Source organism: Astatotilapia calliptera, chromosome 17, assembly GCF_964374335.1.
Source record: "Astatotilapia calliptera chromosome 17, fAstCal68.1, whole genome shotgun sequence".
In the NCBI taxonomy this organism is placed as follows: Eukaryota; Metazoa; Chordata; class Actinopteri; order Cichliformes; family Cichlidae; genus Astatotilapia; species Astatotilapia calliptera.
In genome coordinates, this window is record NC_137438.1 from 17,783,580 (window position 1) to 17,808,805 (window position 25,226).

At 38.1% G+C, this 25,226-nt stretch overlaps 1 protein-coding gene, 1 long non-coding RNA gene and 1 pseudogene across 3 annotated transcripts; 1 reads left to right on the top strand and 2 right to left on the bottom strand.

The window, feature by feature from the left end:
• Positions 1-1,505: 1,505 nt before the first annotated feature.
• Positions 1,506-15,082, bottom strand: LOC113008752 (NLR family CARD domain-containing protein 3-like; annotated as a pseudogene). The gene is made up of 8 exons (XR_013902936.1): positions 15,022-15,082; positions 13,775-13,938; positions 9,713-9,945; positions 7,807-9,589; positions 6,615-6,815; positions 5,312-5,485; positions 3,033-3,206; positions 1,506-2,147 (listed from the first exon to the last, which is right to left on the bottom strand). The product of XR_013902936.1 is annotated as an NLR family CARD domain-containing protein 3-like (transcript).
• Positions 15,083-15,721: 639 nt separating this feature from the next.
• Positions 15,722-20,879, bottom strand: LOC145421556 (uncharacterized). Its single transcript, XR_013902942.1, has 2 exons — positions 18,841-20,879; positions 15,722-17,097 (listed from the first exon to the last, which is right to left on the bottom strand). It is a non-coding gene; the product is annotated as an uncharacterized LOC145421556 (long non-coding RNA).
• Positions 20,880-22,812: 1,933 nt separating this feature from the next.
• Positions 22,813-24,143, top strand: LOC113008828 (histone H1.10-like). Its single transcript, XM_026146656.2, has one exon. The coding sequence runs from the start codon at positions 23,157-23,159 to the stop codon at positions 23,790-23,792; it is 636 nt and encodes a 211-aa protein (XP_026002441.1). The 5' UTR covers positions 22,813-23,156; the 3' UTR covers positions 23,793-24,143.
• Positions 24,144-25,226: the final 1,083 nt, after the last annotated feature.

Genomic DNA, 25,226 nt, shown 5'->3' on the forward strand with positions numbered 1-25,226 from the left:
ATCCATAAGCTTCAACGTGTCCAGAACTCCACTGCCCGTATTATAACCAGGACCCCTTCTATTCACCATATCACCCCTGTCCTGCAGCAGCTTCAATGGGTCCCGGTCAAATATTGCATTAATTTTAAAATACTTTTGTATACATTTAAAGCTATTCATCAGCTCTCCCCTCTGATTTGATTCAGATCACCATCCCTTAGATCCTTTTCTTTGCTTTCTCTCTCTGTTCCCTCTCCCCGTCTTGCCGCTATGGGGAGCAGGGCTTTCAGCTGCTCTGCGCCTCGACTTTGGAATTCCCTACTTCCTGATATAAGAAATATCACTTGCTTTTCTCTCTTTAAGTCTAGACTCAAAACTCACCTGTTCAAAATAACTTATCCCACATAGCCTTCTCCATTCCGCTATTTTAAATCTATTTTATCCTTTGTGATTTTGTAAACCGCCTGCTTTTATGCTTGCTTTTTATTTCTCTGATGTGTACACTGTCCTTGTATGTTCTGAAAGGCACATTCAAATAAAATGTATTATTATTATTATTTTTATTATTATGAATAAACAGAGAGTATGCTTCAGATACAGCACATGATGATATGAAATAAGGCGTTATCTATTAGTTTTAATTAAATTGGCTTCACACAAACACCTCTGTGTGTTGTAACAGGCACAGGAATTGATACTCTACCGCAGAGAGATCATACACGTCACTACCAAGCACTTACACACACACACCTTCATACACCAAGTGACTTTTTGCACAATACTCAGTCTTTTGCACATTTCTATTGCACTGTTGTGTCTTGTATCTGCACTGTCTTGTGTCTATATTGTTCTCTTCTGTCTGGTGTTGAACTGTCTTTGTTTCGTTTTTTTTTTTTTTTGCCATTTTTGCACATTGCAATTTATGTAGTTCTGTGTTGATTGTCTGTTATATGCCATATGTAGCACAACAGTCTTGGAGGAACGTTGTCTCGTTTCACTGTGTACTGTACCAGCACACATGTTTGGAATGACAATAAAGCTACTTGACTTGACTTGAACATTAGCTGATAAACTTGAGAACGGTCAGTAAAATGCATTCAGCTTTGTCGCTATGATTCTTTGGCTGAATGGGTTTAGGCATCTTGGCAGAAACTCTCCAAAAGAATATCATGGCTTTTAAATATAGCTTTGCAGGTCTCACTATAACATTGGTTGGTTTTCAACATACCAACAAGTATTTATAGAAAGTTTCACAACTGTGATAGAACAAGTTATTTGCGAGTTTAAATAAGTGTTATTCTTTTGATCTATGCTGGTGAAAATAGGCTGTGAGTTATTACAGGTGGAATTTAACCTTTTTTTGTTCTGTTGGTGCTTCCTGTTTGCAACAGGAAGAAAAGCTCCCACCTGATCCTGTCAAAATCAACTGATGTATTTATAGAGTAATATAATATTTAATGAAGGCATGTGATACTTTTATCTTTTCAGAGTCACAGGCAATCCAAGTACAAAAGGAGGGGTCTAAATTTGGTACTTCGTTTTTATTCTTACATTTTTGAGCCATCATAGCTTCAAGAGCAGACATCCATCTGAAGATTTCAGGGCTTAAAACAGATTTAAGCTTACAACTTTAAAATCGCAACAAAATTTATTTTACACTACAAGTGTAAAGACACAATTTGGCCTTTGGTTAACACAATTTTTCCCCTTATAATTACTTCTAAGTGTCAGTATCCTAGAATATATGGCAGTTTAAATAATCTGCATCAATTTAATTAATTTGATACAGAGGAGAAATAAACACTGGTATAATTTAAAGATTAAAATTTTGCATTTCAGTGTAAATTTTGGTTTTCAATTACTCAAACCCAGAGCTTTTGTGTCTCTATTGGAGCAGAAGGATTGGTGTCCCAATGTGTCGGCAAAAAGTATGTAAAAGACAGAGCAGTCCAGATCCACAAATGATGCTCTGATCCAGACGACACACAGGGATGATAGTGTACTGTGAATTGTTTCTGACAGTGGAACTGTTTGGGCAAAGGAGCGCACAGTAACATGCCCTGGCAGACTGTCTCTACATACAAGTTTCTGGAATCTCAGCTTCTCGGGATCATCAGAAAATAACTTATCCTCTCTCAGCATACACCCCATCTTACCATCACTTCCATCTGTAGAGAGAAGAAATAAATAATACCCAAGTCAGTGATTTAGCACATCCAGTATAAAAAGCGAGGCACTGGAACAGCTGTGTAACACAGTTGTCTTCCTCTCGTGCCCTATGTTAACATGTTGGAGTGAACCTGCTAATCCCGAAGCTCATACACTTCAGAGTCTCACTACAGAGACCTTTAGCATGAAGTCTGTTTCCACTGTAGATTTCACTCAATTCCACAGTGAAAATGAAATGCTGAATCCTGAAAGCTTCATTATTGCACAAGCACTTTGTCAGGTATTCACCCTTTGTTCTTTTTTTTACGTTCCATTTTTTCCATTTTTCACCACGCCAGGTGTTTAATCATAAACTTCTGTTTTGGCTGTAGGTCCTGGCCTGTATGGGACACCTTGTGGGTCTGGATCTGGACCGCGGTCCGCCTGTTAGTGACCTCTGTTTTATAAGGATGCTATATGTTTGTATCTTCTCTGTCCTGTTAGACCCATGTGGCAAAAATCAGCCTGGTTTAACGTTTTTTCTATTTGACTTAGGGCAGTTATGATATGGCATGTTTGGGTGAAGGAGAATCAGCCTCTGATACACCACATACCTATGAAACATCTCAGTAAAAGTAAGTCAAATTAAAAAAAATTAAGATTATGCTGTCATTTCTGTATGACACTGAAGTACAAAATGCTTCTAGTGGGTAGTGTCATGGTTGAAAGGGAACCTGAGCAGCACTTTATAGGCTAAATCATCATTTAATAGCTGCTCACTTCTGGCTTTCTCAGTGGTTGCGGTGTTTGAAGCACCCAGCTTACATAGACTGGGTTCTTCAAAGAAAGCAACCCTGAATTGAAACGGTACTGCTGAAAGCAATTGGACCGAAACCTCTACCTACTTCAGATCCTCCAGTCTGGAGTGTGGACACTTCACAAGATCAGACAGCTCTTTCATGGCTGAATCCTGCAGGTTGTTTTCCCTTAAGTCCAGATGTTTCAGATGGGACGGGTTGGACTTCAGAGCAGAGACCAAAGCAGCACAGCTGATTTCCGACAAACTGCAGTTACTCAAGCTGCATAAAGAATAAAAGAAGAAACTGTTGTCTTTCTGTCAGTGATCTGAAGAATCAATATCAATGTTTAAACAGTTTTGTGAAGTCAAACACTATTAAATATTAGTAAAGCATTAGCAAGTGCCTAATTCAGTTTTAAAGCATTACTTCTCCTTAATATGTCATTTATAAATACAGATATAAATGTTTACTTTTGATTAATAAGCTTATATATAATGTGTTGGCGTTATCATTTAGAAAGTCTCAATAACTGATTAACAAAGTACACACACACACACACACACACACACACACACACACACACACACACACACAAACACACACACCATTAGAGTGCTCTAATGTGATGATATGGTAATATAGGGTCGTTAAGATACGATGGAGCCTGCTCATTCTTGCCCTTGTATGTGATGAGAACAATTTTAAATTTAGATTTAACAGGGAGTAAATGAAGAGAAGCCAATATAGGAATAATGTGCTTTCTCTTTAGAAAAGAATTTAAAAATGAAAATTAAAGTACCTTAAGACTCAAACAAGTCTAAGCTATGTCCACAACAGGAAAATGACATAGACAAAGCACAAAGAGATACAGAACATAGAAATATTTATTCTCAGCTGCAAACATTTGTGTGTGTGTGCATGCATCTAAATACTTTGTTAATCACTTATGATACCATGAACATGTTATATATAAGTTCATTAATCAAGAATAACATTTATGTTTTATGTGTTTATAAAATACATCCTAAGGAGAACTAATGCTTTATAAATGATGAGTTAAGCACTGAGATGTCTGCTGTTCCCGTCAGTGGCCTCATTTAATAATATTTGCTTGGAAATGTTGGAAATGTTTTAACCTGCTGAAGAAGTTTGTTACCATGCAAAATTACTGTTGGATCATTGAAACCTGTGTATTGGCCTGTTTTGTTCTTGCCACATTTGTATATTGGGAAATGTTTGATTTCATTCAATTCAATTTAATTCATTTTTTCCTTTGAAGAGTGGTCATTCCCTTAGTGATTGTATGGAGGCATGTGACACACGACACAGGAGCTCTGGTTTTACATTCCAACTTTTTTCACCTCCAAACATGAACTGAGCATATTGCGCCCAAACACAGCAGAATCCTTCCTCTCAGCTTGGGTGTAAGTGGAGTCCTCTAGTGGGTCACCACAATTGCATTTTATTTTCTTTACATTCCTTTTATTTTTCATTTAATGGCATATGGTGTTTTGGAAAATAGTAAACAATGACCAAAGGGAATAAAAATAATAATTGTAATCATTGTTGTTATTATTAGTAACAGTAGTGATGGCTCGTTCATCATGTTTAAATTGAAAAAGCAGTAAGGCTGTCATTTGTTCATATGCAAGGTCAGGGGGACTATTTTCCTAAAGAACAAACCAATTAAACTATGAAAATATTGATAAATTAAAGATTTGTGCATGAAACATTCGTATCCATGTTTGTTCACTGTGTGGCAGGGAGATTTAGGCCCCAATAAGCATGACTCCAGAGACAACAAGCAAACTCAAAAGACAGGTCAATTGCTGGAACTCATAGAAAACCAAAACCAAAACTAGAGACTAAAGGGACCCAACAGAAAACAGGAATACACAGCATGTGGGAGAATGAAAGAAGGATCTGAGGAAAACTGGGTGTTTAAATAAACACAAGACATAGTTAGCGAGAAAGGACACAGCTGGGGAAAATAAGACACAGGTGAACAGAATCTAAATGATGAGACAAGGGGAAGCAAAACTGAACACAAAGCACATGAGATGAGGGACTCACAAAATAAGACAAGAAATAAGAAAACACAGGGACAGAAAGAGAAAGACAGAAAGGGAAAACAAATATGAAGACAAAACTGACTTCACACCGAAGATGCTAAGGACAAAACACAAAGATAAAACTAGGAGAGATTACACACGAAAGGAAACTATTATAATCAAACAAGGAAATAAGAGCTAGAAACATGGAAAACAGAATTCAGAAGGAGAGGAAAATAATACTATACCCAAAAGACTAAACAATATACTCCTAGAATAGAAACAACTTCATATTAATCATAAATTCTAAGAGAATGCTAACAGGCAACTGACCTCAGCGTCTCCACTTTACAGTGTGGACTCTCCAAAAAAACACAAATGTGTTTCACTCCTAAATCCTGCACATCATTTTTGCTCAGGTCCAGATTTCTCAGATGGGATGGGTTGGACTTTAGAGCAGAGACCAGAGCAGCACATGCAGTCTCTGTCAACCTGCAGCACTTCAGTCTGAATAAAGAATAACAAAATTTCCTTAATCACAATATTTTGCAATAATTTGAGACAAATCACTTTTAGCACTAGGTAAAAGAGCCAGCAATAATAACTGAGTTACTGGGGGATGTGAAAGCTTTTAAAGTCGTATCTGGCATCAATCAGTGCCTCTTGTCACCAAAAAGCACTGATTGGGTGCCTCTCACTGCAGTGGAATAAATACACGTGTTCATAGCAGAAACCAGATATGCTCCAGGAGGAGGAGTTGGGACTCCCAGTGGTTGAGATCTGGCTAGTGGCTGCGCATTATGTGTGGCAATACCTGCAGCAGCTATATGATTGTTTTGAAAGTCTGAGGACCAGCAGTGTCAATATCTATAATCCTTTTTTCTAAGATCTACACAGTTAATGTGCACAGAGGCCCACTCTCTCCAAAATACAAAATCTGTGGGTCTCTCTCTCTCTGTTATTAAAAATAATTCTATAACCAGTACATGCAGTAGCAGCAGGATATAATTCACTACAAAAATAAAATAGACGGAATAAAAGTTTTCTCAGTAAAGGTCAATGTAAGTAGCTCATTCAACACAGTTCTACTATAAAACTACAGAAGAATAGTAGCAGCAAAAGTTTTACCAATATATATCTAATAAAATTGTTACTTGTGTTTAGTTCCTCTACAACGAAGGATTCAAGTACAGCAAAATATAAAGATTTGGCAAAGGTAAGAACAGTTTTAACTGACCAAAACATGTCAGTGATGCTTTAGAAATGCATTAAACAAGTTAGCGTCTACCTAAACACGACTGCACACTGTGACAAAGTGTTCTCCTTCTTTGGACTATTGCTTAACCTTGAAGGGCACTGAAACACTACACATATATAGGCTAATTTACACCATTGAGCCCTGCATTCAAAAGGTGACATAAATGTGACACTGTCTGTGAAGCTGGATTTAAGAGTGCTTAAATTTAAAGTGCTCGAAACATATTTAGCGCCATCTTCAGTCAGTACAGAATGTTACATCACTGGGTTGGTTAGTTGGTTGAGGCTAACAGACTTAGACTAATTTATGTTATAATGGGATTATTTAATAGTTCCAGCAACTTTAATATCCTAGAAAGAAAAGTTTAACTGAACAGACCTCAAAGTCTCCAGTCTACAGTGTGGACTCTCCAGACCAGCAAGCAATGGTTTCATTGCTGAATGCTGCAAAGAGTTGTTTCCACTCAAAATATGCAGGGGGGTGAAGCTCAGGTCCAGCTCTGTCAGATGGGAGGGGTTGGACATCAGAGCTGAGCCCAAAATTTCAAAGTGAGTCTCTGAGAGCCAAGCTTTACAAAGTCTGTGATGTAGAGGAGAAAACATGTTATTATAAAGAAGACACTTTAGATTACTCCCTAAATTTAATAAGAAGCAGTTTCTGTTTGGCATTTTGCTTTATGACACCAGTGGTTCAGCTAACCTGATCTGGCTGACATTAAACAATAGTTCGCCAGATGTTTCTTGGGCAGCCTCTCTTTCGCTTGCTTTGGGGGTTCCAGCCTGCTTTATGATGTTGGTTGGAGGTTTGCGTAGAGTGTGCCCTACCCAGCCTAGGAGAGAGATTTCCCATTCATTCCTAATCTGCATATGAATGGGATAAGCACTCACCCACTGCTTCAGCTTCAAATCCACAATTGAAACATTTAGAATCTGTTGTCGCGTGGTATAGGAATAAAACGAATAACTCAACAGTATCAGACCTGAACTTCATTAAATATAAACATAATGAAATATTTCAATGTGGATGACATATGACTGTGCTTACTTCCTTAAATAATGCTTCCCAGCATTATTTTTAACTTCTGAAAAATTTGTTCAGCACAAACACAATTAATAATTCAGTAGGGCTGAATATTTTTCAACATAATGTAATCAGAAAGATGTTGTTAGATCATGAACTACTGATCTCACATGATCAGTAGTTCATGGTGTCTCATGTTGGTTCTTACAAGTTTTATAAAAATATTGCTCTTGAGCTGATTTTACTGAATAACTTTACTGATTTCATTTATATTACTGAAACCAAATAACTGCGACACTCAGTAACGGCTTCAAAAATTTTAAGCTACTGACAAAATGAAATAATTAGAATAATCTTTCATTATAAATAAATATTTTCACAGTTTTTGAATCAGCTCCAGATGTGTGAGAAGATCAAACTGAAATGTAATGTATGGGAAGTAAGAAGAAAAGTGTAAAAGTATAAGAATAACATTGGGAATATTGTAGTGAGAATATCTGATAAACTATACAACTAATGTAAACTGATTTACAATCACATCTGGACTCACAGAGCCTTTCTGCTGTTTCTCACAGCTGGAATCAGTCTTAAATGTCCCTCCTTTGTTGTGTTGTACTTCTCCAGGTCCAACTCATCCAGAACCTCATCTGACATCTGCAGAATGTAGGCCAGAGCTGAGCAGTGAATCTCAGAGAGGTTCTCTGATCAGTTCTCAGACTTCAGGAACTTTTGGATTTCTTGATATACTAAGACGTCGTTCATCTCTATCAGACAGTGGAAGATGTTGATGCTTCTGTCAGGAGAAACATTAAGTATGTTCATCTTCTTCAAGTTAATGATGATTAGCTCAATGTGTTCTGGAATATTGTCTGTCTGACCCATTAGGCCTTTTAAAAGTTGTTGGTTGGACTCCAAACACAGGCCATGAAGGAAGCGAACAAACAGGTCCAGGTGGCCAGTTTCACTTTTAAGAGATTTTTCCATGATTCTATTCAAAAAGACATCCAAAGATGAGATGTCTTTTTCCTGGAAGTCCTGCAGCACCTCTGTCTTTTTGTTGTTGTAACAGTGGAACATGTAGACAGCAGCCAGAAACTCCTGGATGCTGAGATGAACAAAGCAAAAGACTGGTTTCTGGAAGATCACACACTCTCTTTTGAAGATCTCTGTACAAACTCCTGAGTACACTGAGGCCTCTGTGACACTCAGACCACACTGCTCCAGGTCTTCTTGGTAGTACAGGATGTTTCCTTTCTCCATTTGTTCAAAGGCCAGCCTCCCGAGCTTCAGGAGAACTTCCCTGTCAGCCTCCATCAGCTCCTGTGGACTTGTCTCACGTCCCTCGAGGTACTTGTTCTTCTTCCTCTTTGTCTGGACCAGCAGGAAATGTGAGTACATGTCAGTCAGGGTCTTGGGCAGCTCTCCCCTCTGCTCTGTAGTCAACATGTGCTCCAGAACTGCAGCAGTGATCCAGCAGAAGACTGGGATTGTACACATAATGTGGAGGCTCCTGGATGTCTTCATGTGGGAGATGATTCTGCTGGACAGCTCTTCATCATTGAATCTCCTTCTGAAGTACTCCTCCTTCTGGGTGTCAGTGAAGCCTCGTACTTCTGTCATCCTGTCAATATAATCAGGAGGGATCTGATTGGCTGCTGCAGGTCGAGAAGTTATCCATATGAGAGCAGAGGGAAGCAGATTCCCCTCGATGAGATTTGTCAGCAGGAAACTGACTGATGACTGCTGTGTGACATTAGACACAAGCTTTCTGTTGATGAAATCCAATGAAAGTCTGGTTTCATCCAGGCCGTCAAATATGAACAAAAGTTTACAGACAGCGAGCTTCTCTGCTGTGACCTTCTGTAATGCTGGATGAAAAATATGGAGCAGCTCTAGAAGACTGTACTGCTCATCTCTGATCAGGTTCAGCTCCCTGAATGAAAGCAGAATCACCACACTGATGTCTTGGTTCTCCAAACCCTCTGACCAGTCCAGAGTGAACTTCTGCACTAAGAAGGTTTTTCCAATGCCAGCTACGCCATTTGTCAGAACCACTCTAATTGGTCTCTGTTGGTCACATACGGCTTCAAAAATGTCTTGGCATCTGATTGGAGTGTCATCAAGAGTCTTCTTTTTGGAAGCTATCTCCAGCTGCCTCTCCTCATGTTGGTTATGAATCTCTTCACACTGTCCCTTTGTGATGTAGAGCTCAGTGTAGATGTTGTTGAGAAGAATTCCATTTCGTTTTTCATCAGTTCCTTCACTCACATGTTCATATCTCCTCTTCAAACTGATCTTATGTTCATCTAAAACCTCCTGCAAACCTGCAATTGCTGGAAAAAAGAAAAAAAACTGTGAAACTAAAGAACATAAAAATATCTCTAATACTTAAACAAATCAACAAGAAATCCAGCTTTCAGAAATTAGTCCAACAGCACACAGAGGTTCAGACTTACTTTGTTCACAGCTACTCTGACTGGTAGTCTGGAGTCGAGCTCTGATACTGGATTTTTCTCCACAATGGGGACAGGGGGAGTCTCCCGATGAAGCAGCCTGGTCCCAGTATGAGGTGAAGCACTGTCTGCAGAACCAGTGTCCACAGCTGGTAGAGACTGGATCCTTCAGGACATCCTGACACAAAACACAGCAGCACAGCTGCTCCTCCACACAAGCATGACTTCCCTTCTCTCTGTGAATGACAATGAAAATTTATTTTGACCAATACAAACCACTGGCATAAAAGAAATACTAAGGTTTAAAACCAGCACTGGCTTCTAGAAAAAAAAAAAACTTTGGCATGTTTATAGTTCTGAGCACCTAGTAGTCTCTCCTTCAGCATCTTTTATTTCTGGTCTATTTTGACTCCAAACAAAATTACTTTATTGTATTTTATTTTCTTGAAATCATTTTTGTACCAAAAAAATAAATTCCAGAATCTGAGAAGGCTTAACATCTTAAAGATTTTAAACTGTAACCAGTAACACCACTGTTTCATGGGATTATTAATTGAAAATTTCTGTCAGGGTTATTGATGTGGCAGGCAGGATGTGGACCCAAGTGTAGGACTCAAGGCACACATGGGGATAAACTCAAAGAGGCTGCTTTATTTGCTGTAAACATCCAAGCGACAAAAATACAAAACTTAACCTAAATGGGAAACAAAAACTAGGGAGCTTGAAAAACACTAAACAGAGAAATTTGGAGCCAGGAGTTAACTAGAATGATTAACACAGGAGTAAAACAGAGAAACATACAACAACGAACAGAGCAAAACACAAGGCCTAAATAAAACAAGGTCAAAATGAGGGAATGGGAAACAGGAGGGAAATACAGCTGGGCTAATCTTACATAACAAGTTACGGAGGAAGAAAAACTGAATACACTGAACACAGGACAAGGAACTATCAAAATAAAAAGAGAAACACACAGACCAAAACTCAGACTTAAGACCGAAGCTTAACAAAGTGACTGGGGAGACAGGGAATACAGAGACAAGAGTGACTAGATGAAACACTGGACAAAGGAAAGGCACAGAGTAGACACAGGAACAGAGACTATGCACAGGTGAGATAAACACTAAGGGACGGAAAACCAAAATCATGAATAACAATAATCAAAGAATACTAAACCAAAAATACAAACACTGGGTCACCAGACCCAGGATTGGGACAGTTACACCTGACAATTTCTGAATTTATCGAATCGACCATCATCTGTCCACTAATAGTTGCCCTTCATGAAAACATTGGAATTTCTTTTTGAGTGTTTGAAGCTAAAATTAAGCGTTACAATGACCATCACCGGTGCAGCTGACAGTTATCAAGTGGTGGGTATATCACTATTCACTAACTTTTTTTTTTCTTTTAAAGCGTGTGTATGGGAGAAATTTTAATATTGTATGCCTGGAGTAGATTTTAGTAGTTTTTGCTGTATGACTGTGAGCATTGAGCCTAGTCCTATTATTCTTTCGTGATTTTTTATTTTCTTGTTTTGTTTTTATTTTTGTGTTTTTTTTCACGCTACTTTTGTTTTACAGCACCTTGGGCGTATTTTCAAACTTTTGCCGCCTTTTGGTGAGTTTGTTTAAACACATAATTATATTTCATAATTATATTTCCTCAAGGTTAAACTCTTCTGGATGTCATTGTCTCAAATTTAATCATAACTCCTCTGACCACCACACCACAAGTGAGACATTTCTTCTTTTGCATGTTACCGGTTTTGGGCACTGACCTGTAACTCTGTCAGGGTTGGTTTTATGGGGCTGAATCCTGTTATTCTGGCACCGGGAACACACTGTGGCACAGTGTTTAGGACTGTTGCCTCACAGCAAGAACTGTGTTCAATTCCACCATCAGGCTGGGATGTATGGAGTTTGCATGCTCTCCCAAAGACATACAGTTCGTCTTGTTTTCATGATAGAGCTTTAACCTAAATGTGTAGAGACCTGCTGCCGTCTGGTCAGCGCCTCAGGTCAATCAGGTACCACACCTCCAGACTCACAGTTTCTTCCCCTGAGACAATGTTAAGACTGAGTGTCGACGAGAGAGGTGAGGCCCTACTTTCACACTCTGTGGGCAGTATCTGAGGAAGTCCTTAAACCACATACAGATGTGGATTAATATGTGGGAGGCCAAGGTTAATTAGTTCTGCTATCAGTCTTTTAGTGATGATTGTTGAATGCCGAGCTGAAGTGTATAAAAAGAAACTTGGTATAACTGTGCTTGAAGCCAATATAGGAGAAATATGTTCTCTCTTTCTAGTCCGTGCCAATACTTTCACTACAGCCTTTTGGATTAACCGAAGACTTTTCCGGGAGTTTTTAGGACAGCCCAGTAATAATGAGTTACAATAGTCCAGCCTACATGTAATAAATGCATAAACTAGTTTTTCATCATCACTCTGAGACAGGACGTTTCTAATTTTAGAGATACTGTGCAAATCGAGGAAAGCAGTCCTACAAATTTGTAAACTGAAAGACATATTTTGAACAAAAATGACTTTGTTCAGATTTTCCAGTGTTAGGGAAGCCCAGGCAATGACATTAAAAGACGATATCTTTACCTATTTCTAAATCTTTTAGGGCCAAGTACAGTAACCCTAGTTTAATCTGAATTTAGAAACATTAAATTAGAGGTGATCCAAATTTTTATGTCTGTGTCTGGATCGATGTATTGGCATGGAGAACAACTCAGTATTAGTATCTTGCCCAAGGATATTTGCCATCCAGACTGAAGCAGCAGAGATTGATCCACCAACCTTCCAAATAGCAGGTGATTTCTGCTACCGTCTGAGCTACAGCTGCCAACGTGTTATAGCTCAGTAGCAAGTCCTAAGTATTTACCACTAATGTTGTGTTGATTTCATGTTAAACAATTAAGTTTTTCCTGTCAAAAGTGATTGTTCCATTACATTTCCTGTAATGTAACAATAGATATATTTCATTACTTGTGTAAGATTTTTATATCAACTTTACTTCTTCTGAACATTACAATTTTTGAATATCTGTTTGTTACATGATTTTATCTGATGAAACAAAGTACTCTGTTTATCACAGGCTACTTTAGGTCAGAGTTTACAAGAACATTTATTTTGAAACATCTAAACTTTTATAGAGTCACACAAAGTAACACCTTGCTTATGGTTCTGAGACCTTTTTTGGACTTGTTATTCATTCTTCAGAATTATGAGATACTTATGTTCATGTGATGTTCAGGTTTTGAGAGCCTCAGAGTTTTGTTGCTTATGTTTCCAGGTTTTGGTTGTTGTTTGTTTTCATGTCTGTTCCCTGTTTTTGCTGTCCACTCTGTCTCTGTGTTTTGTCCTTTTGTCGTCTCAGTCTCTAATGTCTCCATCTCTGTTTACTGTCCCGTCCCAGTGTCAAGCTTATGTCTGTTTCTTAGTTTGCATTACTTCCTGTTTTATTTTGTTCAACGCCTGTCTCACATATGTTCAGATTTGCTTCCACTGTCTCATAACTCCGATTATTTCCTGTGTTCCCTGGTGTATTCCATCACATCACTTATTACCTCATGTGTATTTAAGCCCTTGGTTTTCTTCAATTGGTGATCCCCCCCTCATATTACTGTATGTGTTCTCTCATCTATCTGGCAGTGTCGGTTTTCAGTCAGTTTGCTCCAGTTTAAATGCCTTATGTGTTGACATATTTGCCTTGGCCAGCTAATAAAGCTGCGTATGGTTCACTCTGCCTTCCATACAACCATCCCATGACAAGTTTTTGTTATTTCAAATGCAAAACAGCTAAAAATAGTTTTGCATGTACATTTATCCTATGTATGAATTTTACATCCTCAAGCATAATTTCTTGTTTTAGGATGAGCTACTAATGATTATACAGCAATCCTCTGTTATCCTATATTATGGAAAATAACCTTCTCCAGAGTAGATTCAGCCCAATTAACTTATTCAATTCTTACAAATGCTTCTGAAATAATATAAAAAGACTGAAACAACCCAAATCATATTCAGCTCAATCCACAGTAGAAGCAGTCTCTTACATTGTGTCTGAGGGTCCAGGTTCATGACTGAAGACTGGAGGAAAATCTTTGGAATGGTCACTCTTCATAGACAGACAGCTGGGTGCTGGAGACTCTGCCCTGATCTCCTTTTCCTCCAAACTACTCATCTTCAGTCAGCCTGAGAGCAAAACCAGCAATACTGACTGCAATGGAAATAAAAGCATCATAGCAATCGTGTTTACACAACAGCCAAAGTGGTGGAACAGGAAATATAACAAACTCTTGTTATGATCCAGTGATGTGTTTGTTTTGTGTTACTCCTCCCACCAGAGGATGGCTGTGGGTATCTTTCCCCTTTTCTCTCCTAGGAGGTGGACACCTGGGCGTGGCTGCTAGGTATCTGGGTGGAATCTCTGCCTATCCTCGGATTGGATAATTGATGGATCACCTCCAGTACTTAACTACCGGATGACAGCCACCTGGCCCCTCTCCCCGAACCGCCACCACTTAACCAAGAACCTGTGTGTTGATTTATTGCAGTGTAGAGTTTTCATGTGTATGTCTGGCGTTATTATGTCCATTTTGTAAATAGCTGTAAATAGATTTGTCAAGTAGCGATCGTACGCTTTGTTCACTTTGTATATATCCTTCACTGCAGCAGCGTAGTAGGCGTGAGAAGCCATTTTTGTTGAATACGTTTTCTCCTGTTTTTTTCATTAGAAAGCTAGGTAAGTGAATTGTCTTTTGTTTGGTTTTTTTCATTTTTGTGTAGGGAAGCGTAGGGACCACTAGGGAGTTTTGTTTGTTATTTTTGGCATTGCTCACTGCCGAAGTAAATAAATATAAATATAAAGTGCTTAGCACTTTAAAAGGTATCGTTGTTGGTGTTCTTGCTTGGGTGGGGTGTGAATGGGCAAACTTCTTGTTGCGTTTAATTACTTGCCTAGACTAAAAACGTAACACTCTCTCCCTCCCTTCTCAGTCAGACTCTCTCACAAACACACTCCAGCCTGTAGTGATCCTAGCTGATCCTCTATCTCACTAATTCATAAATCCTTGTTTTCTCTAACAGCTGACTCATCAGAAGAAAACTGTTGAACTGATCATCAACCAAACTTTAATCCTCCATCTTTGTCCATATGACACCAGAAACTTCATTAAAAAACTTAACATAATGACTTTCAGAGTTGCTATTCCATCTTGAGGAAGAGTCACATAACTTTTTTGAGACAGAAATTAGTTTTCCTGATTATTCTGACGGCACATAAATGCACAATAACACTCACCTTGTTTTCTTTCTTGCACTCTGTGACTGCAAAACTGAGTCTGAACTCACTGATTATTTTCTGCTTCCTTCTCCCCTGAATAGAACAGCTCCTCCCCCTTCTGTCATGTTTATATTGCATGACTACATTTCAAGTGTGACAGAGCGGATGATCCTGATATACCACATTTTTGCACTTCTCTGGTGTTTGTTCTATATGTGAATGTGTAGGTGAGTCGAGTTGGTTTCACATTTTTAGTTTCACCTCTGCACAGTGATCAGCACATAATGAACACAAGTGCAAATACTTTAGAGATGAAATGTTCTGTGATACAGAACACACTGAAATGTAAAAATGAGCATTTGGTGGGACTCAGACATGTGTAAAATAAGATCAAAATCATATGAATTCACCTTCAGCTGTATCTCATTAATCTGAGCTTTACTAAATCCAGAACAGCTGCAACCCCAAAAAGGGTTTTTCTCAGGTTCAGCTCCCTGAATGAAAGTCGAATCACCACACTGAGATGTTGGTTCTCCAAGCCCTCTGCCCAGTCCAGAGTGCATTTCTGCACTTAGAATGCTTTTCCAGTGCCAGCAGCATCATTTGTCAAAGCTATTTTAATATGTTGGTCTGTTGAGGCTTTAGAAATGTCGTGTAAAGTGGAGTGTCATTGTCAAATTACAAATGTCAAATGAAAAAGAAACAACACAGACAGAAGTCCAGTTTTCAGAAATTATTTAATCAGATCTTTAGTCTTACTTTCCACACATGTAACTCCCTCCAAGTTGAAAAACGGACATGAGGCGTTCTTTATTTTTACTGGCATGTATTGGACACAGGTGCCACAACCAATGCTGTGAGAACTGTACAAACAACATAAAATAATCAATTTTCAAAGTAAGTCGTTCTCATAGACAGTAAACAATAAAGTATATTATTCAACAATACAAAAACATTCACAATTTGACCTTTACAAAATGTTGACACATTCTGTATTACACGTGACTAACATAAAGTCAACAGTTCTGTGACACATAAGCATCTTATTTTTAACTTGAAGGGGTTAACGAAAACATATCTTGCAGCGCACACTCTGTACCCACAGCTGAAAAACTTCACTGCATCCTTCTCCAAATCTGTACCACCTATTGAGAAAGGAAAGCATGCTGCTGCCCTCTACCGAGTGTGGCGTGTAACTGGAATTATCATCAACCCTGAACAACAGACTCAACATTGGTTCCACCCTGGAAACATTTTGTAGAACCTTTAAATGGGTTTTTTTTTAAGACCAACAATGTATACATTATAATTGATTTATTAAAAATAAAATATTTTTAATGTATTTATTGTAACTTAAAACCATGAAATTACCTTAAACTCAATAACAGCTGCTGATGGCAGCCACAACACAGCTACTCTAAGTCTCCTGATGAAGTGCACTGTATGAGGAGATGCACTGTTTGCAGAACCAGTTTCCACAAATGGCAGAGACCGGATCCTTTAAGACATCCTAAAACAAAGGCCACCTGCTGTCCAGACAAACATTACTCCTCTTCGTATCTCTATGGGTATCAACCAAAAACATTTCAGATTATTACAAACACGGTAATGTCCCAAATGAAAAAGTTTAATACCAGTTCTGACCTCCAGAAAAATCTATATTTCTGTGCTATGTTTGTGGTTCTGAGTTGTTAGTAGTTTGTCTTCTGTCTTTCATTTCTGGTCTTCTTTTAGCTACTGCAGCAAATTCCCTTTGTGACAGTTTATTTTCTGAAAATAAGTTTTGTACCAAATACAAAAATTCCAACATCTAGAAGGTGCTTAATATAAACACATATTAATCAGTGAAATAGAAACACCCGTGTTCATGTTGGCAAATCCGGATGAATTAATTATTTTATCCTGAGAATCTATAAACCCAAAAACCCTAAATCTCCATCTTTAGCTCAATTTACAGTAAAAACAATCTCTTACCTCGTGTCCGAGGATCCAAATATATACCTGAAAACTGGGGGAGAATGTCTGGAGTGATCACTTTTTATAGACAGAAAGCTGGATCCTGCAGACTGTGCTCTGTCTGTTTGCTGCTGACCTCTGAAAAAAAAATGATATATTCCACAATGTTCCTGTTGTTGGAAACTGGGTTTCTTATCTCTCAAAGTCAAAGTCCCAAAGCTAAAGATCTGAATGTGTTTACAGCAGGAATCTCGCAACTATTTTGTATAAAAGATTGATTGACTGACTGATCATTTATTTCAAGCACGGAAAAACTTTCCTAGTAGTTCTCACCACATGCACTTGAAAATTTTCATTCCCACTCAAACTGTAGCCCCCATCTCTCTGGTTGAAAAGATTTTGAATATTGACTTGTAAATTATTGTTTCTAGCTCTAAAAATGATCTGTGCTGTATTGTAACTAACTAAGTCATGAAATCACCATGGTTTCCTCTTTTACCACAGTTGTTCACATTAGCAATCAAATCATGGCCACATATTTATAGAATAACAATAAGAAGACTGAGATAATGCATTTTATATCCTACTGTATTATATGGATGTGAAAAGATAAGAAATATGTCTCTGGCCCCTCATTATGTATTTAATCTGAATAAGAGATATAAGATAATAAGTATGTTGTAGTTTTTAAGACAGAATCATAATTTATATGTGATTTTGCCAATGGTTAATTATGCTTAAACGCTTAATACTGATTAGAATATAATCAGGTATAGGTTTAATCAATATAAATTTGTTTTATAACTTTGGACTTTTTCTCTGCTCATTTTTAACATGTTAGATTATAAATTTAATCTAATTTATGTGATATGATTATTTGATTAGTAATATTATTCTTTGATTTGACTTTTGCTTAAAAAGCCAAATCAAGCAGTGATATAGTGGGATGCCTGACAGCTACATGCCATGTCAGGAGAATACAGAATACACTACCTCAGGACAATCCAGTCTCTCCCACAGTTTTACATAATTCAATATCAGCATTATCCACGAGTGACCTTTAATGAACTGCAGTGGTCACTCCCATCATAAAAACTCTGCCTTTATATTATCACTAAGTTATTATTTTTTATTAAAGAGATAAATGCAAAAAAAAAAACAAAAAAAAAACATCATGAATGAGACAACAAGATCATATTTGTCTACTAAATTTTAAATCATCCTTGTTGAGGAAATTGCTGCATCTGTTGGATTTATAGGCAAATAGGGTGCTTATTGTTTTTTTTTATTATCATTTATGTAGATTTCAATTTCTTGTGTTAACCCCAGATCTTTAATTTAAATCTTAGATTCATGAATTTAACCCATTTTCTTCTTAAACCGTAACAGACTGACATGCCGTCACGGATCATCTAAAAAAGTCTGAACTTCTACCCCATTATAGTTTTATAAAATATCACCCCAGAGAAATCTTCAATAAGCACCCAAAAATGGCTTTAATGTGCACTTTTCTAGATGTCATGGTGTTACAGTGCACTTACACAGAGGCACTGTGTGCTTTAACTGCACAGTGATTTAATATTATCCCTTATTAATAAACCAGACGTGTTGCTGCAGCAGAAATAACATTAAGAGGTAATTTCATGAAACAAATGAGTGGTAAAATCCAAAATGCACTCTGCCTAAAATGTTAGCAAGCAAAAGTTCCAATTCTTCTGATAATGCAGGGTCATTAATTTGACTAAAGTGTCCACTTATGTACATTTTCTCTCTGAACAGCATCAAATAGGCAACATTAGTGTTATGATTTGAGGGCTGAACTCCTGTAAAGTTTTGATCCTAGATTCGCTCCTATGAGTGAATAATAGCACAGCTTCTCACCTTTGTCTTAAATCACTTGGTATCTGGAAGCAAAACAGCCATTTATATTAAGTTGATGAGGTCTGAAGGGGTGATGTGTGTATTAATTTTATTCATTCTTCATTTGAAAATGAAATCAGCCCTGTAGTGTACAGTTTGGTGGCTCTTAAAAGAGCGTTTTGAGCTTCTTAAGCATCTTCTCCGAGCTAACGCTTTCTTCTTGGACGCTGATTCAGAGGAACCAGCGGCCTACTTGGCTTAGCGGAGGGCACTTCTTCCAGTGCAGTTTCCCTTAACACCTACTTGGGCTTTTTACCAGCATATTAATGGCGCGTTTGATGAGGAAGCCGTGCTGATCCACATCGTAGCCCTGGAAGGTCAGCGCCTGCTTTATGGCGTAGTAGAAAAGACCTTTGCGGTCCTGGGAGGCGGCCACAGCTCTGTACACAACGGATCCTCCTTTCTTCTTCTTCCCTGAAGCTTTGGCCTGGGCGGCAGAGTCACTGGGCGCTTGTGAAGCTCCCCCTGTCATCGTGTTGTCACCCGACTGACTAAAAATAACTAATAGTAATAATGCCAATAATATAATTACACAGCCAAATTGGAATTTCCGAAAGAAACAGGAACCTAAACGCATCATGAGAACCATGGAGACTCAACCCAGCCTGCTGCTCGTGTCCGCGGCGGGAGGGCGCAGATAGTTGTGTTTTTTCGTCACCAAAAACGGCTTTAAAATCACATTTAAATGAGAAACTGAAGCATGAACTTAAACCGATACGATAGCGGAGAACTTGCTCTTTACAAAGAAGCATTGTAGACGTTTACTGTTCATCTACAGTTTGCTTGAGGCGGACTTAAACCTCTCTTCGACGCACTGCTCCGTCTCTTTGCCCTGCAATTTCTTATTGTAAATGCTTTAAAAATACACAAACACCACAAACAATGAGGTTAAACAGCGAGATAACATGTTTCTGCAGACATCTCATGCATAAACACCTAGTTTCTGCGGACATGTTTTCATTAGCCCGAGGTTTTCTCAGTGTCTGCAAACACACTAGGGCTGATGGAAGAAACTGTCCAGGCACGAAGTCCCACAGCGTTTTCCTAAATTTAGTTAGTTTAACTTCTTAGTTACTGATTCAGATATTCCTGTATTATAAATATTACTATGTGAAATAGAAAGAAAGCTATGACTTCAACTAGTTGTTTTAAACTAAGATCTACGTTGCTTTAATAAACTGCATCCTTGTTCACTGACCTTTATCGAACATTAGTTGAATCAAAATAATAATTATTCAACTTACCTTCACTGTTTCAGTACTTAAAATAAAAATATTTAACAATTAAACATGTGAGCTACAGCTATAAACATGTTAGTATGAAATATAGGTTAGACACGCCCATTATAAAAGGGCTCAATACTTCGAATGTTAGTACAATACTTGAGCGGGGTTTTGAAGCACAAAAAACTGCACCTAATAAAATCTGATGCAGTATGATTGAACAGGCCTGAAGTAAATCTACCTTATACAGGTTTTTTGTTTTCTGCTGGACAACATACAAAAAGGCACATTATAAACACCCCTGGCCTTGCTTTCACGGATATAACAGAAAAAGAATGTCATAAATTTTCGATTAAATATTTTAATAATAACTATTTGTTTAAAGTTTCTCAGGGTCACATATTTTAGAATACGAAACATGGAAGCAGTTCAGGGACCTGGAAGGCCGTGACTTTCACCCGTTTAGAAAAGAGAAATGCTCTCTCCCCTCTCTCTGTAACCTAGTTGACAATTTTAGGTATATGTAATACAATATATACATAATGGTCACTTTTTAAACTATGCATATTATTAGAGCCACTAGATATGGCTATTGTTCAGCATAGGCTCTATAGCTAAAACCTTGGGATTGGCAAGTTTTGAATTATTTGAACTCATAGTCAAAGATAATGCTGTTTTTCCAGTTTCAAGTCAGACCCCTGCCCTGCTAATTAAGTACCTGTTAGCTGATAAAGTGAAAACGTATAGCTAACTTTTCTTTTTCAGCTTACTAAGATTAGCTAGATAGCTGTACAGTAGTAGTAGCACTGCGTAATTCTGGCTTGGATAGTGTGTAATATGGCCTGCCGATGGCTAATAATATATCTATATCTATCTATCTATCTATCTATCTATCTATCTATCTATCTATCTATCTATCTATCTATCTATCTATATATATATATATATATATATATATATATATATATATATATATATATATATCTATCTCTATCTCTATCTCTATCTATATATCTATCTATCTATATCTATTTAAATATATATATATATATATATATATATCCCCATATGCACTGAATTCCTTGCTCATATTTATCTTCATTACCACTACAACCATCTTAGGCTTTTTCATTCCACACAAAACAGGAAGTGTGATTTTTTTTTTCCTGTAATTTTTACAAACCTACAGAAGATGGTTACCTAAAGAGAGTAGCTCAGTCCTGGATAGTCCCCTAGATAGATCCCACAGAGAAGGCAGTTGTTGGCTAAGCTAATGTCGATTATGGACAACACCTGCTATCCGCTGCATGAGACTGTGGAGGACCTGAGTCCTTCAACAGCAGGACGGAGTGCTATTGCAGGTCGTTATCTTTAGCAGTCAAACTGTACAATATCCAAACAGGATAAACACTGTCTAAAAATACATGTTCATCACTTCCACTGTTTGCTCTGTAGATAATCAAATATTATTGTTAACAATTATAATTCTACTCAACATTTTAACCATTTGTATATAGCATATTATTGTGGAATTTAAAAAAATTCTAATGATTTTATTAATCTATTTTTTCTTTCTACTTTTATTTTTCCAACATATAGTTTCACTATTCTTCCTTTGTAAAAACATATCCGACGGAGATCTCTTCCTGTTGTACCAGTGTGGGATTAAATAAAGTTTAATGATGTAATCTAATTTTAAACTGATGAAATGACCAATACACGAATTCAAAGTAACTTAATTATAAACGTATTGTAGAAATGAGTAGAAATGTATATTTAATTGTATTGTTTAACAAGAAAATGTCAGTTTAAAACATTTAAAAAATCCAACTAAAATCAGTAACTAAATATAAACTTTTACTTTATTTTCAGTATTTTTCAGTATTTAAGTTTGGCTGAGCATTTCTAACTTTGAACCACCAATACTGACTCAAATTGCTGAGTTCAAACTCAGAGAAGGTACCCACACCCACAAGAGGCTTAATATTCAAATGAACTAACTGCTTGACAACCATGAGTCATTATTCAAAGCAAATCAAGAAAATATATATATATGTATATATATACACAAACACACAACACTAGAGTCAAGCAGTGAAAGTACTGAAACACTTAATTTTAGGAGTTCCAGCTTACAGCCACTGACATTTGGCCAAAAAGCAGCTATGGTTAAGGAAGTGGAGAGTTTCCTGCCAGAACTTTCCAGACTAACTGTTTAATCTATTCCTGTTTATGTGAACATTGTCAGCTCTGGATATTTACTTGTAATTTTCTTTTGATGGGTGTTATTAGCGATGATTAGCGTTTTGACTGCACTGGGATGCAGTAGCCAGTGAACTGGGATGCAATATGATGATGCTGAGCCTGGTGGAGCTATAGTCTGTTTGCCTGTCTAAGAGCTGTAGTGCTGTTAAACTGTTAGATTTATCCATATTACACATTTCACGGAGCCAGAGCTATAATTCGTGTATCATTAATTAATGAAAATCTACAGTAAATTGAGGGCACAGAGTGTGTGGAGTTAACGAGTTACACTGTTTCCTCCACCAACTCATGTGTGTTTGCAGGCACCGAAATAACCTCAGTTTTATGAAAAGGTATCCGACGGGGATCATTGTTTTGACATAGCATGTGTGGACAAACATGTTGCCTCGCTGTTTACCTCGTTTTTGAGGGGTTATTTTAGATTTTAACGCATTTAGAAGAAAAATGTCGGAGAAAAGACACGAATCGGTGCCTCACGGCGCGGCGGACAGGGCAGGTTTAAAGGCTTCCAAAACAAATTGCAGAAAACTAATAAAGTTTATAAAGCTTCCCTATAAAGAGAAAGTTCTTCTCTATCGATTCGATTTGAAATTTTTATCTACTTTCACCTTCAGATATTGTTTTAACGTAGTTTATTAAGAGGAGAAAACACAAGAGCCAAGGTCTTCTCGCTGCAGCTGTGAGCTGCAGGCAGGGTTGAGTCTCCACGGTTCTCGTGTTGTATTTAAGTTCCAGTCACTGTGCGGAGATTTCTATCGTCTCATCGACAAACACCACTCTCTTAACGACATGGCAGAAGTCGCTCCCGCAGCAGCCCCAGCACCGGCCGCCGAGGCGGCTCCAGCAAAGGCCCCGGCCAAGAAGAAGAAGGCATCAGCGAGCAAGACTATCAAGAAGTCTGGCCCGTCCGCTAGCGAGCTCATCGTAAAAGCTGTGAAAGAGTCCAAAGAACGTAAAGGACTCTCTCTGGCTGCTATTAAGAAGGATCTCGTCGCTCGCGGTTACGACGTAGAGCATAACTCTGCTCACGTCAGGCGCGCTTTGAAAAGCCTGGTGCAGAAAGGCGCTCTGGTCCACACCACCGGAACCGGGGCATCCGGTTCTTTCAAGGCAGCAAAGCCAGCGGAGAAGCCCAAGAAGGCAGCCAAAAAGCCCGCTGCTAAAGTAAAGAAGCCGGCGGCAAAGAAGGCAACTGCAGCTAAGAAACCAGCCACCGCCAAGAAGCCCAAAGCAGCAAAAGCCACCCCGAAGAAGGCAAAGAAGCCCACGGCAGCTGCAAAGAAGGCTGTGGCCAAGAAGGCAAAGAGCCCCAAGGTGAAGAAGACAGCCGCGCCCAAGAAAGCAGCGACCCCCAAAAAGCCTGCAAAGAAGGCTGCAAAGCCTAAAGCTGCTAAGGCCAAGAAGGCTACACCAAAGAAGAAGTAAACCACTCGCTTCTTCTTCGCAACAAAAGGCTCTTTTTAGAGCCACCAGCTGTTTCTCTGAGAGATCCTCCGGTTGCTCATCGGACTCCTTTATGCTTCATGTTGGCTTTATCACAGACTGTAATTGGACTGGTTCCTGTCCCACCCGCCTCTGGACTGTAAATATCCACGAAGAATTACCCTTTTGGTGTTTGTTTGTGTTGTTGTGTGTGGGGTGTGGGTTTTTTTTTTTTTTTTTTTTTTCCTAAAAATTTAAAGCTTGTAAATATGCTTTCTGATGTGCTGTGAACGTGTACTGTTTGCACTTTCTATTCGAAAGTCTGTTCATAAATAAAACTTATTTTTACATCAATATTGTTATTGTTCCTGTCATGGCACAGCCTTAGAAGTCTGTTTAACTCCGGTTGAGCGTGATGAACATGATGCAAATTATTTATACCAAGTTTCCTTGTCGCAGGTGAAATTTTAAAGGGTTTAATGTTAAAAACCGGGTACTAATAATGCAAGGAGAAATGATGTTAAACCAATAAGCTCAGCAAAGCCAGGAGAACCATGAGCTGTCAGGAGGGTGTGTGTGTGTGGGTTTTTTTTTTTTTTTTAAATTAGTCGGGGTGTCCAATTTCACAGCCGCTCACTTCCTGCCTTTTGGAAGACCCAGTCCATGTAGACCAATGCAATCTCTGAATTTGTGACTGGTTTTACACGTCCATAAGTCTCAGCCATCAGCCAAAAACATTAAACAAAAATTAAAACGGGGCTTAAACAAGTAAGAGACATACAATACCTGGTGAGTTCAGTTAAATTGAAAATAAAATATTCTCTAAAATCTTCGATCTTAGAAGATAGTCTTCCTTAAATATATATATATATATATATATATATAATCAAAATATACATAAAACACAATTACTTAAAAAAAATCAATAAATACACAAACACTTCAACCAGTGCTTTCTCAGACTGGATGAGTAATGAGAACCACTCACTGTCGGATCTGTGAGTGCTAAAATTACACTGTTACTCGAACCATCCAGTCATTCTCTAAAATTGAACATTAACTTTCTTAAAAGTGCTTTAAAAGTCCAAACACCCACAGCTACAAACATCTGGCTGGCACCACCCCTTCTAGGTATCCTGCAAAGGATTCTCATCGCATCATTATATGCAACATGCAGCTTCTGCATGCTACATTGTTTGTAGGATGACCACAACGGGGGGCAGTATATAGAAGTGTGCAATACGCTTTAAACAAAGCCACTTTAACTGGAAGTGAACAAAAGCTGAATTTGCGTGTGATAGTATTTGCCTGCACATAGAGCTTACACCGTTGTCATCATCATCATTCATTTGCTCAGTAATAAAGTGGCCGAGGTATTTCATCTTTTTATAAACTTCAAGAGTTTTTTGGGGCAGTTTAAACAAAGGAAAATGTAGG

Bases quoted from the DNA above. Each gene is read 5' to 3' on its own strand.
- LOC113008828 (XM_026146656.2), top strand. From the start codon at position 23,157: ATGGCAGAAGTCGCTCCCGCAGCAGCCCCAGCACCGGCCGCCGAGGCG.